This window comes from Cydia pomonella, chromosome 12 (genome assembly GCF_033807575.1).
Source record: "Cydia pomonella isolate Wapato2018A chromosome 12, ilCydPomo1, whole genome shotgun sequence".
Lineage (NCBI taxonomy): Eukaryota > Metazoa > Arthropoda > Insecta > Lepidoptera > Tortricidae > Cydia > Cydia pomonella.
Window position 1 is genome coordinate 17,890,553 of NC_084714.1, and position 20,146 is coordinate 17,910,698.

At 34.7% G+C, this 20,146-nt stretch overlaps 3 protein-coding genes across 5 annotated transcripts in view; 2 read left to right on the forward strand and 1 right to left on the reverse strand.

Annotated features, from left to right (window-relative positions):
* Positions 1-20,146, reverse strand: part of LOC133523759 (adenylate cyclase type 2-like) — a 302,517-nt gene that overhangs the window by 74,464 nt on the left and 207,907 nt on the right. The window lies entirely within an intron of this gene.
* Positions 1-20,146, forward strand: part of LOC133523760 (pre-mRNA-splicing factor ATP-dependent RNA helicase PRP16) — a 454,093-nt gene that overhangs the window by 48,354 nt on the left and 385,593 nt on the right. The gene's annotated exons all lie outside the window — the stretch shown is intronic.
* Positions 3,607-20,146, forward strand: part of LOC133523766 (probable E3 ubiquitin-protein ligase sinah) — a 71,605-nt gene continuing 55,065 nt past the window's right edge. The window contains exon 1 of the mRNA XM_061859495.1: positions 3,607-3,776. Coding sequence (XP_061715479.1) covers positions 3,753-3,776 — 24 coding nt within the window. The 5' untranslated portion in view covers positions 3,607-3,752. The remainder of the gene's footprint in view (positions 3,777-20,146) is intronic.

The following is a 20,146-nucleotide window of genomic DNA, read 5'->3' on the forward strand; positions in this document are numbered from 1 at the left end:
AGAACCAGGCAATGACAAGTTTTGAACAAACTGAAGAGATTTAGGGGCCTGTTTTACAATGTCCGAGTAAAGTCCAGAATAAACTACTTGCCACTTATCTAACGAATAAAGTCAACGTTTGCATTTCACAATCTTCTAATACGCTTAACTGGTAGATGAATACCTTTATTTTTATCTGGCACTTAATTATTATTCTTTATTTTGACGACCGGTTTGGCCTAGTGGGTAGTGACCCTGCCTACGAAGCTGATGGTCCCGGGTTCAAATCCTGGTAAGGGCATTTATTCGTGTGATGAGCATGGATATTTGTTCCCGAGTCATGGGTGTTTTCTATGTATTTAAGTATTTATAAATATTTATATATTATATATATCGTTGTCTAAGTACCCTCAACACAAGCCTTATTGAGCTTACTGTGGGACTTAGTCAATTTGTGTAATAATGTCCTATAATATTTATTTATTTATTTATTTATTTATTTAATTTATTTGTTAATTAGCTATCCACAATACTTTACTTGAACATTGTGAAACGGGCCCTTAAAAACATTACTTGGATAAAGACCACGACTTCTTAACCGCTCATTTCATGTGAATTAAATACAATTAATATTTATAAAGAGATGCTCTATAATATGAAGGGATTGTAGTGTAGAATTGACATAGACAAGAGTGAAAACTTGTAAATTTAAAAGTGAAAATGTCTATTACCATATTATGTTTGCGCCTTTGTATGTTGTTTTGCATCCTTTTTAGGGTATTAGGTCGCATCAATAACGGTTAAATCGTCACATGACAGACAACCCGGTCGCAAACTTGCGAACTGTCACAAATAACAGGTGCAAAGATAACTTTTACTTATGCATTATTATTGTCTGTATTTAGTCATACTTGTTGAGCGCTGTAGCGTTGAAAATTTAAACTATAAGGGTAATAATGAATTATATTTCGGTTTTAGAAAACATACTGAGAAAAAAATATACATCTTGTATGTATCTTATCATTATACAGGGCCATACAAAATTTGAGCAACCTTTGTGCTATACTATAGTGTGTATTTTTAATATAACTGTAAACTTAAACCAGGCGTAGGTTTTAGTGCTATAAAACAATTCTGAAAGATCTTTTTAAGTTAGTCTTAACTACCAGAGCATACTTATTTTTTTTTTAATTTGAGCGGCGGTAACTCGTACGTCGTGGTCAATTACCACACATTAAGCATGCAGTTGAGCGGAGTGATGCATTTGCACCACGCATAAACTTCTTTTAACAAGTTTCAGTGGTGTATCTTAGTTTTAAATTCTTTGTGTAATTTGTTGTGATATAAATATTTAAAAAAAAAAATTGGTCACTTGTGACGTCGCGTCATTAAATGCGACGTTTTGAGTTAATATAATATAATATTTCTTTGCAGATCGGATACTCCACCGAACACTGTCTATACCGTACCGTAATAAGATTCATATACTAGCCGTGTCTTATCCAACCTCGACATTGGCAGAATCATCAACACCTTGATGGAGCCATAACACGAAAAATTGATTGAGTTAATTTAATAATTATAAAGTACATTGGTTGCTGAATTATTTTATATGAAAAATAAAAGTCGTAATTTTCTTATGAAACCTATGAAAGTGTGTTTATTAAATCCTAAACTAACTATCTTTTGATTATGCGGTCGTTTCAAAAATACAGCTGTTATAAAGTTAAATAAAAGTCATTTCTATAATATGTTAAGTAGGGACGGATTTATTTGTTCAGTTAAATAAACCGACACGTTGGAAACATCGTCGCAAAAACAAACATCGTTGAAAAATAACACACCTTAAGTTAGGTTTGAAAAATTACCATAATATTCAAAACAACATTACCCTAAATTAATTACAACCCAAATAACTTTAAAAAAACTGTTTTGAGGGTTTTGCTTTACGTTCAATAAAATAATTATAATAAGTCTTCTTTTCGTTCCTATACCTATGTCTGAAGAATCATATTAAATAATAATTAAAACCACGATTGAGGTTATATGATAACGAATGATTGAAATGAGTATATAATCAAGTTACGTAATGTTATAAACAATACATTATCGTTTCGTGAATTCCAGATGTTTATATTTGCCAAATAAATGTAAATAATAGAGATGCCACGAATGGTGGTTTTGGCCGAATACTGAACGCAAAATAATCGGTAACGTTCGCTGCCTTAGTGCCGGATATGATACAAAATTTATGTACATTTTGATTTACCTTTATATGACAACTTCTTTGACCTACAAAATACTACATTAATTTTTTTTTAGCTCAACAGTGGTTTTTGTTTTTGTTTGTTTTATTTTGTGTTTTTTTTTATATATAGGTACGTTAGTAGTGAGTGGAAACTTCATTGGTTTATGTATTAATTAATATTACTATTTGTAAGAATTACTGTAGCGTTTGTGCCAACAGACTACTGCTACATAGGTAGAGGAAAGTAAATATGGCCTACTATAAAAATAAATCTGTATTTAAATAAAAAAATGTTCAAAAAACCTACCTTTCTAATAACTTCCCAATAATACATTTTCAGTATTGTAGTGGCACTGGATATTTTTTCTTTATTATTAGATGTACTTAATAAGTATTTCATAGGTAATTGTAATATGTAGGAAATTTGCAATAAGTGGCCAAAGATGCCGAATAGTTGCCGAAAATGTGTGGCATCTCTAATAAATATTCCACGTGACACAATTCGCTGGTAGAATTCCAAACGACTTTACTGTTGAAGCAAACTAGTTAATATAACATAGGTTAGCATATTAGATATATAATATGTATATAACATGGCTTCATTCTATTATATTTCCATGAAAACTTTTCTATTTTATGCTTAGTATTGCGCGTGAAATTCTATATTGGGAGAGTTTTTGTTTTGGTAATTTCTTTTAAACTTGTTTATAAAGAAAAGTTCTATATTTATTACTATTTTTGTTATTAGTGTCATGAACAAACGTACAAATATTTTAGAACATGTTTTTTTTCAATTTCAGGCTTCTGTCAATTTCGCCTCTACATACAGCCAACCAACATACCTGTAAATAAGTAGGTCACGAAGATGTTTAAATACCTACTATAAAGTTATATTAGCACATTATCGATTTCATTAAACTACAACACAATATATCTATTGAACAAAATTATCTGAAGATAAAAGAATAGTAAATACAGGAGAGATCTTGTATATTTGTGTTATTAAAATAGTACATTACGATACAAGTGCGAAAAATAGGAAATTCGAAACGAGTGGCGATAAATTAAAACACGACCGACGGGAGTGTTTTAAATCGACACGAGTTGCGAATTACCTATTCGCACATGTATCGTACAACGTTTTACAGTACATATGGCCCTTTAAATGTTCGACACAGTAACGTAATATGCTACTTCTCGCACTAGTGCTATAAAGTAGCCCCATATGTACTGTAAAATATATTATGAAAGAAAATAACAACGTGGCTTTTATCAACTAATCGACTAATTTATTTTCCATCGCATTAAATCAACCGGTATTAACCCTGCTGTTGTACTCGCCTGGAAAAACAAAACAAAAGATAGAGGGCTCCCCGCCATGATTCACTCGCATGCCCGCGCGCACTCGCGTCTCACGCGCCGACTCGCGCGCACGTTATGTAGTGATAAGTGAGTGCTAAGTGACAGTTGTGCTCGTGCAGTGTAAACACGTCTTTGTATTTGGAGTTATTGATTTTGGTGCACGATGTTTCCTAGGATACAAGGGCTGGTGAGTAGAGTTGTTTTACTAAGTTTTTGTAAAATATGTGCTGTTTAATTATTTACAGTACATATGGTGCTACTTTATAGCACTAGTGCGAGAATTAGCATATTACGTTACTGTGTCGAACATTTAAAGGGCCATATGTACTGTAAAACGTTGTACGATACATGTGCGAATAGGTAATTCGCAACTCGTGTCGATTTAAAACACTCCCTTCGGTCGTGTTTTAATTTATCGCCACTCGTTTCGAATTTCCTATTTTTCGCACTTGTATCGTAATGTACTATTAATTATAAGCAGATAAAGTGCATTATTTAACTTCATTATATGCGTGTGTTGTTTTTATACGTCAAATAGATCGCAGTTATGTCGATACTAAAACAAAAGATGCGCAGATGTACATTATTAATATAAATCATTTTAAAAGGAAATTACAACCACTCATATAGAATCGTACTCTACATGTACTTATTTGCATGCGCGTGCATTTATTTTATTCCTGTTATCTAAACGTGTGATTTTCTGCATAAGAAAAAAATGCTTGTGAAAGAAGATAATGACGTTTTTGAAATAGCTACATTATGTAATTTATAATTATCGAGTCGTTAATATAGAAACATGTATGTACCTACATTTAATTATGTCTTCTATGAAACGTGTGAGTGCGGAAGGATTAATGTTATAATAACATTTATTGCTCATAATTTACTCATCATATACCTACCTAGAAGACCTCATTTAATACGAGTAACTAAGATCATACATATCAGTAAGTTTTTATTTGTAGTCAAAAAGATTTTCAAAAATCTATAATTTAGCTTTAAATTAGCCTTGATTAACCACAATCCAGTTATTTTATTTGTAATCAAACCAATTCGAGGAACCACGTTTAAGCTGGACATACACTAGGGTATGACTGGCGCAGTTTTTTCAACTAAACAGGTAAAACGGAGCGTCTGGCATTCGACTGTGCAGTTTTCTAAACAGCTTTGCCTGTGCAGTTGCACTGTACAGGCAAAACTGCGCAGGCATACCCTAGTGTGTACGACCAGCTTTATATATCGACGACATAGTTAAATAAAAGCAATATATTCTGGGGCTTATGTCCAAGGATTAAGGTTTAAAACAGTGCCATAACTACTTATTCAAATATCACTAGATTTCACTAAACAGTCACGTATGAGATAGAGATTTGTACCTCCGGGAATGGTAGCCGACAATATTGGAATTGCGATCAGTATAACTAGGTTAAGACGTGATTGGATCATTAGGCGTGTGAAGAAAGCTTACTTGTTCAGGATAATACGTGATCTACATGTTAGATATAAGTCACGCTCGTATTCCTATAGTCAAACCAAGATAAGTTGACAGCGATTTTGATAGCCCAGATGTTTGCCTTGTTATTTTAAACGTCAGAATTCTATGAAACTATGACGTTTACTTGACACTTGCACCGTCTGGGGCTGTCAAAATCGCTGTCAAATTATCTTGGTCTGGCTCTAAAAGAGTAGGTAAAACGTATGATAAATTAGTTATAGGGCACATGGTCTCATCGGAAGATCAGCGCTGAAAGTCGCCAGCAACTTGCTGAGATAAGGTCATATCGCCGCACTTTATTTTTTCAATATTTTTCTTATACGTAAATTGTCTCTTGTGTTTACGAATACGAATATTTCTAAATATATTATGTAGCAGTCAATAGTTCATATACACGACACTGATATTTATTTAACACGCAATTAGTGGTATAACAGCATGGATGACGTGAAATGCCTTATCAATGAAAGGCGAGCAAAAATGGGGTTTTCTTAATTAATGATGAAAACCATCCTAAATTAACCATAACAATGCTTCACCTAACAAAGAAAAAATACCACGTTTAACAATATCGTCTTTCAAAATCCACAGAAAGCAAGTTTTATATCGAAACAGTGCAGGAACAATGCACGGACAGGTATTTAAATAAAACCGGAGACGAAAACCGGTCCTGCAGTGATTATTAGATAACCGGTAAATTGAATACGAGTAAAACACGTACGACTATCAGCTTAAGTGTATAATACGACTATTAGCTGTGACTTAGAAATGATGCGTAGAAAAATGTTGGCAGGACTTCTTGTAACATGCTTAACTCCTAAAGGTATATATATGCGACAACATGTTTCGGAATATATCCAAGTATTTTCGTTATCTTTAATAGGCACTATTAGTAGTAAAGATAATCTCCGTATAACATGAATAAAGTCTAAGAAAAAAACGTGCCTCGAAAAATCAAGAAAAAATTATGCTCGAATAGATGCGTACCTTTGGTCTTTACTTGAGTAGATGGCGACCCCGTTTGATATTTAAATAGCCATATGTCATTCTAAGAGTTTTAGTCCTGCGTCGAAAGATGGCAGTAAATTTAGTTAACTACATACTAAATTCACTTTGACAATACGCTTCTATACTAAATTCTATTTTATTAATAGGTACGTAAATGTGAATACATTTTTTTTTTAAATCTCAGCTGTCTCAATCACAATGTCTCAAAGAAATTTCAAGCCTCAATTAATTGCGACCAATATTTAATTGAAACGCGGAAATATATTGTAAAACAGACTTCGGCGTTAAATTAAATTTTGTTAAATTTAGGGCCTGTTTCACAATGTCCAAGTTAAGTCCTGAATAGTCTAATTGCCACTTATCTGACGAATAAAGTCATCGATGGCGTTTCACAATCTCCAAATAACCTTAACTGGTAGATAAAGTGCTAAGTTTTGCAGGAAGTTTATCTGACAATTAATTTATTTGTTAATTGGCTAACCCATACTTTACTTGCACATTGTGAAAGACCTTTATTAAAAAAGAAAAGCAATATCTCGGTTAAGTTCTGCGTTATTACTAGCAGGTTAGTGATTCAGTAAACAAGAGGACGGTGACGTGACTCCAATAATTAAGAACATGATTCACGTTAAAATCTAGAATGATGGTGTTACAGTTAACAAAGATGAGACAACAAAGAATTAATGATTCATATCTAAACTTCCCTTCAACATTTAATGAAATGCCGTTGCGAATGAGTAAGTGTTTTGCAAGAACACTAATTAAATTAAACGTTTGTATTACAAAATTGCATTATAATGAGTATAATCACAAAGAAAAACCTACTACTTGATTTATACGAGTAGGATCAACTTACTGACGCACACACACCTGTTGCGTGTGCACTTTTGCTGCATTACAAGCTCTTGGCTTAATTTGATTTTTAAATGATAATCATTAATGCATTAACTGGTTAACAACACCAGTCTCTAATTACTCGTTAATATGTTATTCATTAATCCATTGTTTGAAAAATCGTTACATTTAAGATTCCTTTTGAATGTTAAAACTACTGCATTTTTACTAATACAGTTCATATACGTAGATAAGTGAGTTTGAGTCAGAAATAAATAATGAATGATTATTGCTCTTGAAACGGTTAAGACGTACATAAAGTCATATCAAACCCATAATCTTAAACAATGTTGCATAAATGTTCATTCAAATCGGAGTGACATAACTCTACATGAATATTTATACTATTTCAGATCGTAATCTTCTAGAAATAAGCGATATAATTGTGTGTAGAATTTAGACTTTAGTCTGATGTTAGTCACGGATTTTTGCCAAGGCAAACTACGCTGATAACTATAAGAGTATCGATTTTAAATACAGGCATTAAGTGCAGCGCTCATTCACTACGCTTGCCGAAGCGTCTGCTGTAATGAAGTCTTACTTAATTACAGTAAAACCAGTACCTACTGTTCTCATGGCAACGCTCTTAAGAGAAGGCTTACGCAAATTTGTAGATTTTATAAGTATTGGATTTTTACATATTTTAATCACGAACAAATGCCATAAAAAAGTCACACAGAAACTGGACCATAGATAGAAAATACATACATATTTCATATTTCCATGTTGTTATCAATAAAAAAAATATTAATCTTAAAAGCTTAAAGTTTGCTCTAAAGAAAAATAAAACGAAAACACTTAGAGCATTTATTCAACCGGAGACGCCTTGTCTGTAATTGTCTGTACAAAAGACTGCCAATTTTTGTGGGGAGGAGCACGTCAAATGCCGCCATGTCAGATAAACGTCAGTCCATACAATAAGTATGACGTGAGTATGACCATTAGCCGAGGTTTTTGACAGAGGGATAAGCTCTTAAATGCGACGGTTCGTTAAATGCCCTAACCTAAAACACGTCTAATTATCTATTATTTTCTGTTTTATAGCGCTATTAGTACGGTCATATCTGAAAATATCGATAAGGACAAAGTGCCAAAAATATGTATACACTAATATATGGGCCATAAGGTCGTGTATACATGTTTTTGGCACTTCGATCGTGTCGATGTTTTCAGACGTGACTGTACGTATACAATAGTTAGCCATATAGCCGAGGGTTTTGATGAACAATTCAAAGTATATTTTCTGAGTAATTGTGATAAAAGGTAAAAACCCGCGAGAAGGATAAACCTTCCGTCGCAAATACCACGCGGATTTCTTATCTGACCACTGGTGCACCTTGTACCTTTGTAATAAGGCCTATCACTAGACAGTAGTTACACACCTGACATAGTATCTGAAGCTTCAATTACACTGGTCAATAGTTAAAGTCGTGAAAATGTTTTGTGAATATTAGAAAGGTTAGCAGTACGTGACTGTCAACACGTTTGCAATCTCAAAACAAGGTTTCCTACATAGGTCCTGTGAATGGCCTGACGTCAGTTTGGTTTGGAAGCGACCCAATATTTATTGTTTAGTATCATTCGTTCAATACTCTGCTGTTTGTGTTATGTCTCTAAACATAGTTGCCGCTGAGACATGTGATTTTAAACATTCGCGCTCCAAAATCTTTTGATGATTAAATTATGTACACACATACAACGTATGTAGGATTTCCTTCCGGGCTGTGGAGGTTTTCTCAAGAGATTACAGTATAAGATTCTTCAAAGAGAGAACAAGTTTTCAGGCACGAGACATCCTTATCAAGCGTCTATTAGGGAGGGAGAATTTAGCGACTCACACGTGAGAAAACTGTAAACTTTCTTGAGCAAACGTTTCTATACTATTTGACAGATGCTATTTAACTATAAGATATCTTATGTATAATATTATGTATACTAATAGCCAGTCGTTATGACCACTATTAGGGCCACCCCACATTAGCTTCTTGAGCGTCGGAGTCTAGTCAGCGCTATGGAAGGGCTCCTCTACACGATAGCTCAGCGTAGACCAGTCTAAGGGACGCAGCTATGCGTTGGAATGAGATAGCAATATCACTTACTCCCTCTAAGGCATAAATGCGTCCCTTGGACTGGCCTCCGCTGGGCCATCGTGTAGAGCCAGGAAATGACGTCGCTGCGCAGTTGCCCCAACGTTGCGTCGAGCGTGATCTTTATTCACACGGTAGAACGCTAGATTCCACCGATGAATTCAGATATTGTAAGTCATTAATAACTGCCCTGACACTGATTTGAATTACACAGAAATGGATAAAATATCACATTAACTGTTTAATCTAAATGGCATCTTTATTGCCGTATTCAAGTTATTTCAAAGCAAATTGGGATCGCCGGCATTGATCTTTAATGGTGATTACTATCTTATTTCAATATTTACCAAGCTGAGAGTCAAAAGGTGTTGAGTTTTCCTTATTTTTCTTGAATACGTATATATTTTTCTTTCTGTGCGCATTATTTAAAAAAATACTGCCTATTTTCGAGAACGTTTTATACCCGATAAGGAGAAAAATAGTAAGCAGTGTTGGCCGTAATTAGAATTGACCAATAACCATTACAAACTGTACCCCTAGTGTAAGTTTTATCGACATCATAACGTGACGAACGCGTTTGCGTTAAGTGTCATTTTGTATAGGATTTTGAGTTTCCAAAACGTCCCGCTTGGCGCGCTCTTTCTAAATCACATACAAAATGAGACTAAACGCAAACGCGTACGTCACGTTTCGCTGTCGAAAATATTTACACTAGGGGTACTGTACCCCTGCGTTTGCGTTAAGTGTCATTTTGTATTAGATTTTTGACTTTCTAAAACGTCCCGCTTAGCGCGCTGTTTAAAAACCCATACAAAATGAGACTTAACGCTAACGCGTACGTCACGTTTCGCTATCGACTAAATTTACACTAGGGGTACTGAACCGTACACTCTAACGCACGGTTACTGATAGTAAGTACTTAACGTACAAAATATTTTGATTTATAATCAATTATTCACTATCAGGAATAGAAGATGCAACCTTTATTGATAATGGCTGGAGCTTATGTTAGTCGTAATTATACACTAGTTTATAAACTGCACTTGATTATGATAGGGGCTCGGGCATTAATGAACAAGGAAGTGGTAGCACGCATCCGCGCCCGTTATCGATTACCAGTAACGCGATAACGGAGGGAAAGGAAGGGAATTTCAATACAAAGGACGTGACAATTTATACTAAATGAATGACGGTATCGTCATTAGAAACCTGGTGTAGAGGTTTTTTTTGGGTAAAAAAGGAGCCTACTGGATGGCACGTTCGATGCAATGCGATAACTTACTTTTTATAACTTTGATTATTTATCCATATTATTGACTGATTTGTGATGTATATTTAACTCAACAAACTTTACTTATTTTACATTAAAATTAAACAAAGAACATTATGCTAAGTAATCTGTTTGGAAAAAAAATGTATATTGTAATAAAAAGTTCAAATGTAAAAAAAATATACTTATTGTTGTAGTGTAACAAGAACCTTATATAAAATGATGTCCAATAATGTGTAAAATCACGTTTTGGAGATTTAATTATAGTTTATTAGGCTAATAATTAGTAAGTAGTAGTATTATTGGGTTGATTGAGCGTTAATTAGAGTATAATTATATAAAGTATCTAGCTTTATAATTAAATTTACTTAGGATTACGATCATTCCTTATCACATGTTTATTTGCGCATGTAAGTAAGAACGTAAAAATTCCATCATTTTATGGTAAAAGAAAATATACCAAGATACCGATTCTTCTATACTTTTAAACTCCTGTCTAATCAAGTAAATTTTATCGCAGTAAAGTCAACCAAGAGTTTTATCCTATAAAATGTATAATTTTTTGTTAACTTAATAGGCAAGCGATAAAGAAGCCTGCTAAACCACCAGGGCCGCATACTCGGGAACCACCTGTCAATACTCCCACAGGATGTCAGCTTCAGCAATTAACCACTCCATTGCCCCGCCACTCCGCTACTTTTTCATACGCCACACCGCTATTTCAACCTCTTTAAAAAATATTACAATCTTGTTATAGCGTGGGCGAAATAATTTATACACAGGTGCGTTTGTAATTATACAAAGTTTAAACTTCATTGTCGCCCGGATCTGCTATCTCGTTAAAATGGAAGGGAAGTACTAAATAAACGAGAAATTGTGTATTATGCTTGTCATGTGGGCTAGACTAGGTTTTGTTTATGTGAAGAATGCAATTAGTACGTTAGTAAAAAAACTACATTTATATACGTTTTGGAATTTGTACTTGGAATCTTGAGGCCTTGCCAAGGTTTACACTTAGTATTTTTTTACAACAAAAAGTAGGTACTTAGGACTCATGAGGTGAAAGATCTACATAGTTTCGAAAAAAGAAAATAAAGGACAAACACACTAATAACAAGTACTACAGCTGGTCCAAAAATACGTTGTCAAGGAATACGGATTCTAAAAATCTTCTTCCTCGCATTGTCCCAGCATTTTGATACGGCTCATGGGAGCCTGGGGTCCGCTTGGCAACTAATCCCGAGAATTGGGGTAGGCACTAGTTTTTACGAAGCGATTGCCATCTGACCTTCCAACCCAGAGAGTAAACTAGGCCTTATTGGGATTAGTCCGGTTTAATCACGATGTTTTCCTTCACCGAAAAGCGACTGGTAAATATCATAATACTAAATATATAATTCCGAAAAACTCATTGGATTTGAACCCGCGACCTCCGGATTACAAGTCACACGCTCTTAGCGCTTGCTCCGTTATATGTTTTTCAGACCATTTTTGTAAAGCATTGACATTTGACCGTGGTTTTTCTCGATATTAATAACCACATTGTGCGGATTCTCACAAAGGATACATCCGAGTTATTCACATAACATTTTATTCAAGTACATGTGACATATTTGTCCAACAAGGCCACAACACAGTTAAGCCGCACCGAAATTGAATACTAAGTAAGCTGAGATATTAATTTTAAGACAAAGAACTTAAGATTCACATTGAACGTATACAGAATACAAAATATACGAGATTTTCAACATAATCTTCTGTAGGAACTTTGTATACAAGTTGCAAATTGGCTACGTGGCATATTTCAACTTATTTTATAATATTATCTCCCTTAAGATAACTAATATGTAACTTAAACACATTTTACGATTGTTAGTTTGTTAGTAAACAAAAGTAAACAATAGTGATGTAATTAATAATAATCATAACTGAGTTATGTTTTGACCTAACTGGACTGAACCAATAACCTAATAATTGTTTGTGTTTATAGCAATATTTGTCTATGGCTTTTTTTTACAACGAATAATATAATTAATAAATAATTGATTACTGATTTAGTACTGTTCATTATGGATTATTCTGCTTCTTTTTAAGCGATGGCGCCATACCTTTGGCCTATGCTCTAGTAGATGGCGCCACTTTTGGATATTTAACAAATTTAACACATATCAGTGAAAGAATAAGGAACAAAGTCAAATGGCGTTCTAAAAGTTTTAATCATGTGTCGAAAGATGGCAGTAAATTTATTGTGGCTACAAAGTTTTTTTGACAATCCACCTCTATGTCAAATTTTCTTTTTTATTAGACAAGAATGACTACAATGTTGTCACGGGTATTGATCTATCCAGCATTACCTGAGATGCATAAGTATTTCGTTTATATACTGTGTTTGTTCACGAGAGACGACATATATATAGAGTAGCTCTAATTCCTAACATTCCTGTTCACGCATGGCATAATTAATAGGTTATAGTTGAATCATTCACATTATATTATTACTACGATTCCATTGACGATGAGTTAACTGTGTTGAAGATGAAATACATGCAGTAACACTTTAATTTGTTAACATTGTAAATTAACTTTACCGTACATATGGTCCTACTTTCCCGCATGCGTGCGGGAATGAGCACTTTCCGTGCATATTGCGAAACTTTAACGAACCATATGTACTGTAAAACGTTGTACGCTACACGTGCGAATAGGTAATTCGCAACTCGTGTCGATTTAAAACACTCCCTTCGGTCGTGATTTAATTTATCACCACTCGTTGCGAATTTCCTATTTTCTGTACTTGTATCGTAAATAACTATTACAGTAGGTACATATGGTGCTACTTTCCTGCACGCGTGCCGGAATGAGCACTTTACGTGCATATATCGAAACTTTAAAGAGCCGTATGTACTGATACACGTGCGAATAGTAATATTGAGAATTTCCTTTTTTCTGCACTTGTATTGTAATAGTACATTACGATACAAGTGCGAAAAATAGGAAATTCGAAACGAGTGGCGATTAATTAAAACACGACCGAAGGGAGTGTTTTAAATCGACACGAGTTGCGAATTACCTATTCGCACATGTATCGTACAACGTTTTACAGTACATCCCTTTAAATATTCGACACAGTAACGTAATATGCTAATTTGTAGTAACGCAATAGTGCGGTAAAGTAGCACCATATGTACTGTTAATAACTATTTCCAGAGAGTATACACGGTGACATCCAAATATAGGATTTTTTCCGCCAAATAATTTATTTCGTTAATATAATATTCTAGGTTTTAGTTAGCTTATTTTAGTATTTTATATATATTTGTGATTTCGTTGAATGATCACTTGTAATTTGTAATGTTGTATGGCTAATTTACCAACATCGCTGTAAGGTAGAAGTACTAGTGCTCGACGCTGCACTAGTACTCGACATGTCAAAGTGACAAGGATTAAGTTCGAATACAGAAAAATCATTGTTGTTCAAATTTAACCTATATTTCCATGGAATAAAGTGCCCATGTCGATGACTAGTGCAGCGTCGAGCACTAGTACTTCTACCTTATAAAATGATAAAATTGAGAAAAATCTTCGTCACTCAAAACATTTCCGTTACAAAGACAACTCGGATCCTTTCAATTCTTTATTTAAACCGTGCTCGTTCCAAATCCAATTTTCTAAGAGCCAAGACTGGCCAGTTTATTGCAGCTGTTTGCATTTTAAATTCTAAATTCGAACTCTTACTGGCAGTTGGCTGAATTACCGAGTCGATTGTTTTGTTTAGAATATGGAAATCTCCATATACCAAAAAGTGTCCGACAAGAAACCATAAATAGGTGACGCTACAATACCTAGAATACTCGAGAAAAAATCTAATCATAGACAGCGCACTTCACTCCGTCAATAACGCCTAGGTTCTTAGCTACTCTAGCGCTACTCTGGATTACTACATATTATTTATAGCTGACAGCTGGACACTTTTGCAACAATTCTGCCTAAGGAGTTTCTGTTCCTTGCCTTAACTTCCATAGTTCAGAATCTGTAGTGTATTTAGATTGACTTTACTCTTTGTACAGTCACGTCTGAAACTATCAATACGGACAAAGTGGCTAAAATATGTATAGTTGACCTTATTGCCCATATATTATGGTGTATACATATTTTTGATACTTTGTCGTCCTATATTTTCAGACGTGACCATACTATTTTTTTTGCTCAATTCTACGTATAAAGTGGCAAGACAAGGTACCGAACACGGAAGTTTTACGTCGCGTCGGGATGCCTGGTATTGAAGCACTGATCATGAAGCATCAGCTAAGGTGGTGTGGCCATGTCGTGCGTATGGAGAATGAGAGACTGCCCAAAGCAATTTTCTACTCGGAGCTCTCTTGTGGAAAACGGAAGCAGGGGGGCCAATACCTGCGACATAAAGACGTTCTCAAACGCCACCTCGTCGCTTGCGGGATACCGACTGACTGCTGGGAGGGCATTGCATTGCAAAGATCGGAATGGCGTTCTAGTGTTCAAAAGAAAGTAGCTCAATTTGAGCAGCAGCGTCTGGAAGACCTAGATGCTAAGCGTCATATCCGCAAGACGCGACCTAAGCCCTCCTACACATACACCCGCAACTCGACTGGACAACTCCATTGCGCATCGCGTGACCGGATCTTCAAAACAAAGTTTGGTTTTGCGAGCCACATAAGGGCATTTCATAATCCGGACAAGAATTGTTGATGGAGTCGCCATTGCCGGATACGGCAAGGAGTTTTTTTTTTTTTTTTTTTTATTTGAATAAAATTTCTATGAAATGAGAATTTTATAGGAAATAGTGTACTTACCTAATGCCCGAATACAGTTAAGAAAAGTTTATCGCTTGTCCGTTTTGCGACGACAATAAAGCATGACATCTTTGAGCCTTCTATATACATTGTAATATCGCTTATAGTTTATGAAATGAGCACCAAAACCAAGTTTCTATTAAAATTTTATGGTTAATTATCGTCACAAAGCTGCCAGTAATTATTTTTTCTTAACAACTCACACTATTTTCTGAAAACTCCCACATGTATGGAGAATCTGCAGAGTCGAAATAAAATCGAGTATTGAGAATAATTTTAATTATATTTTAGTAAATTTGCATAGAATAGGCAAATCTTTGGGGAAATAAATGCAACAATGTGTGATTTTATTGCATTAAGGAAAATTTCAAAGAAAGTTCATTCAAAATCCTTGACCAAGTTATAAATAATAATAATAAAAATATAAGTTATAACCTCTATCTTCACCTATATTAATGGAACCCTCTGTAAATGAAACAGAAATTTATTAATACCTGGCTGAGACCCTGGGTAAATGGAATGCCTCTTTAAGTAAGAAAAATTGGCAGGTCCCTTGAAGTCTCAGTTAACCAGGTTTCACTGTACTTACGTTAAAAACTAAAAATAAAATTTAACATACCGAATTTGCAGTACCTAACGCTAGACGTACAGTGAACCAATTTGAATCTTAGGCCACTATAGAACCTTGTCGCTTTAACTACTCACTATATGACATGCATCACTCAATAAGCACTGCCGTAGAAGTCATTATGACATGGTTCTATAGTGGCCTAGGAATCAAATTGGTTGATCGTACATACTACAACTCCTTTGTACTATATGCAACAACAAAGAAAACTTATTAGTAAGTAAGACATAGTTGTGTTTGGATTGCTTGGATAAGACACGATATGGCTAGTCCTTCGCAATATTTGTTTAAGTTAAAGTCATTGCACTATAAGATAAACTGCGGAAATACGAATGGCGACCGGCCTTGTTGGTGAGGTGAAGGTTTCGCCTTGAAACTGTAACCCAGAACGTGAAATGCGGAGAAAAAAGCTTATTTGATTACAGCCACTTAATTATATCTTAAAATGGAGCTTACTTTTGTTGACCATTTATAGGCAAATACAATACAATACAATACAAAGCCTCTTTATTGCCCAACCTCAGAATAAATGTACATGAAAACACATATAATACATTTTTTTATACTACGTCGGTGGTAAACAAGTATGCGACCCGCCTGATGGTAAGCGGTCTCCGTAGCCTATGTACGCCTGCAACTCCAGAGGAGTTACATGCGCGTTGCCGATCCTAACACTCCGCACCCCGTTGAGCTCTGGCAACCTTACTCACCGGCAGGAACACAACACTATGAGTAGGGTTATTTGGCTGCGGTTTTCTGTAAGGTGGAGGTACTTCCCGAGTTGGGCTCTGCTCTAGATCTGGAATGATATCCGCTGTGCTGTGCCCTGCCACACAAAGCGAGATGACATTCACAATGCCCATACCTCTCTTTTGGACGTAGTTTAAGGACGTACCCGGGTCCAAAATACATACTTAATACTGCAAAATACTGTTACGGTTTATGACGTGAATACAGTATTTATTTTTAATATAACCGCAAACTTAAACTAGACGTAGGTTTTAGTGCTATAAAACTATACTAAAAGAATTTTTTTTTCTTAACTATCAGAACATAATTAATTTTGATTTTTTTTCGAGTGCGAATGTATGTCGTGCATTCATGATCACTTCACTTTTGACAGTTGTGACGTGACGTCATTAAATGCGAAGTTTTGAGTTAAAATTAAGTACGGTTAAGTTATACACGGCTCGGTGAATTATTTTATATGGAAAAATAAAAGTCGTCAATTTTTTTACAAAACCTATGAAAGTGTGTTCATTAAAGCCGAAATGAACTACCCTTGGTTGGATTATGCGGTCGTATCGAAAATATCCGCTTTATTTTACCTAGTACCAGTATGGACTGCAATGAGCTAGTTTAATGGTTTATTTTTCTGTTCCTATTATATATTATAGTCGGTATAAAACCGACGATCTGAGAAACCTTGCGACGGATGTTTCTCAGGAAAGAGTAAAAATACAAGTATGACAGCAAGACGCGCCTCTTCATTTGTATACAATATAAGAAATGTAAAAAATATTCTATTCATATATTTCTTATGTGGCCTCGGTTTTTTTTTATGAAAAATATGATATGTATTTCAATTTATTTCTTACTATACCTATATTATATCTCATTTAAAGTCTAAAAATATGTTATTTAAGTAGCAATCACATATTGCAACAAAAACTCATTCAGCTATCATCATATCATATGACAAAGCGATTAATTGTCAATTATGTAATAGAATTTTAATACCTAACAACTGCACCGTACCTAACGAAAAATACATTGAGATTTTTAAACATTTTAATCCTTTATAAATATGCTGCATGCTCTAATCTACACATTTCTCTCAACGGTTTTAACTGCATTGCTGTCCAGTTTTTAAACTACGTGGGAGATAACGCATGACAATTCCATCTTCCTTTATATGTAGATGCCATTGTAACACCAACATTGAAACCCGCACCAAGTATACTTTAAAATTAAAGTGTGCTTCTTCAAATGCTGTCCAACCGCTGGTATATATTTATTGCTTATTTAGCAAAAAATTTCGAATGTAATGTGTGTTATTCGAGAGTGATTACAACAATGTGTACCTATCCTTTAATTGAAAAATCTTAGCATCTTGCAATGACATTATTAAATATGTTAAGCAACAAAATACATATGAAAAATTCATACGTAATGCAACAAGAAGCAAAAGAGTAATGTCACTGTCATGATGACATGATGACATGTCATGATGACAGTGACATCGGACAAAGTTGGGTTTTCTCGATCAGTCTGAAGAAAAGTACAGCCGAGGATAATAAATTCTAACAAAAGTACCTACAGTTTATGAGAAAATCTTGTTAAAGAATAAAAATGTATTTTGGGTTTTACACTTAGGTATACAAGTGTAGTAAAATTTAAAACGTGCAAAAATACAAAAATAGGCAGCTAACATTCTGTAATTATTCTTGGCTTACATGGTAGCGTGAGGAGCATCAGACTTTTATTGCAAGGGATCGAGGCGCCATTTATGGGAAGTATTTAATCCATAACGATGAACGTGAGATAAGAAAAAAAAAACGCACTCACTTTTTTTTGCGACTGTATGTTAAACAAATGTTCATATTAGACCACGTAAAAATATATTTGAATTGATTCCACTAGATAGGTATTCTTACAGATAAGCCTTACAACTTACATAAAGATCACATACTCCAACTACTTTTTACTTCAGTCCTTAGGCCTCTTTGTAAAAGGACATGGCCCTAGCCCAACGCGTCACCAATGAATTTTGATCCTTATCACGACGCAATAAAGTGCTAATTAACCATATTTCAACAATACAACATGGATGTTGACGACCTTAGTCGTTGAGTCAGAGTTTCGCAACATTTCTTTAAAAGGGCTTTGTTTAAACGAATATGAAAATTTTAAAACATCGTAAACTTGCAGCGACAGACTAACAAAATTGTTTTAGGACACCGCAAATTATACAACTATAGCCATTAGAAAACTGACATAATTAAAAAGTCTTAATTGTAATCTTCTTCCTCGCGTTGTCCCGGCATTTTGCCACGGCTCAAGGGAGCCTGGGGTCCGCTTGACAACTAATCCCAAGATTTGGCGTAGGCACTAGTTTTTACGAAAGCGACTGCCATCTGACCTCCCAACCCAGAGGGTAAACTAGGCCTTGTTGGGATTAGTCCGGTTTCCTCACGATGTTTTCCTTCACCGAAAAGCGACTGGTAAATATCAAATAATATTTCGTACATAAGTTCCGAAAAACTCATTGGTACGAGCCGGGTTTGAACCCGCGACCTCTAAAAAGTCTTAATTGTAATATCGATTTTATTTTAACCTCCATTTTATTTTGACTCGGTCAATTTGACAGGATTAAAATTAAGCTGCGAAATTTTGAAACATAGTCGTCAGAAGGTATAGTAATTGGAAAGAAAAGTGATACATTTCGAACTATCAAACACCGTTATACACCGCAAATTTAACATATACTGAAAGCCATTTAAAATCAGACTCTGATTTGATTTCAACACTACTTTAAGAATAAGTACCTAATATTTATTCAGAGCACACCACTTAGGAGTCGTTTGCTCGTGACAGGACATTCACATGTCAAATACCAAATTATTAGGTGCGGAAAACCTTTTCAGTTTACAAATATGAAAATATAAATTGAGCTACAATCTTACATTAATATTAAACACCAATAAAAAATGGTTTCATGAATTTTGAGAATATTTCACAAAATTATTTAAAATATACTCCTAACGAGTAAACATAATTTTTGACAAATAATAATAATTCAGCTGGGCAAATGCCTCCTGTCATGCGCGAAAGAATTGAACACCTATTGAATTTCTTCGCAGATGCAATGTATGCAGGTTTCCTCGGGATGTTTCCTTTCACCGAAAAGCTAGCGGTAAATATCAAAGGATATTCCGTACTTAAGTTCCGAAAAACTCATTGATACGAGCCAGGATGTGAACCCGCGACCTCTGAATTGAAAGTCGGAGGACATATCCACTCGGCTACCGTTTTTGATACGGATAAATATTTTTTCAAAGTCTCCTTCTTTCATTACAGTATAAAGTTTCAATTCACGACCTTGATTGTATTTTTATTTTATTTGTGTTAGAAATGAAAGTTTCCTTTGTTTCCTGAAATTATCGCGATAAGTCTGCCTGTTGTTACCTACTCATTTAAGTCCTGTCTTTGTTTGTAATATGAACTACGGAAGGTGGAGGTAAGAAAATAAATCTCCATGTACCAAAAAGTGTCATCAAAAAAACATTAAATAGGTGGCGCTACAATACCTAGAATACTTGAACAAAAAAATCAAATCATAG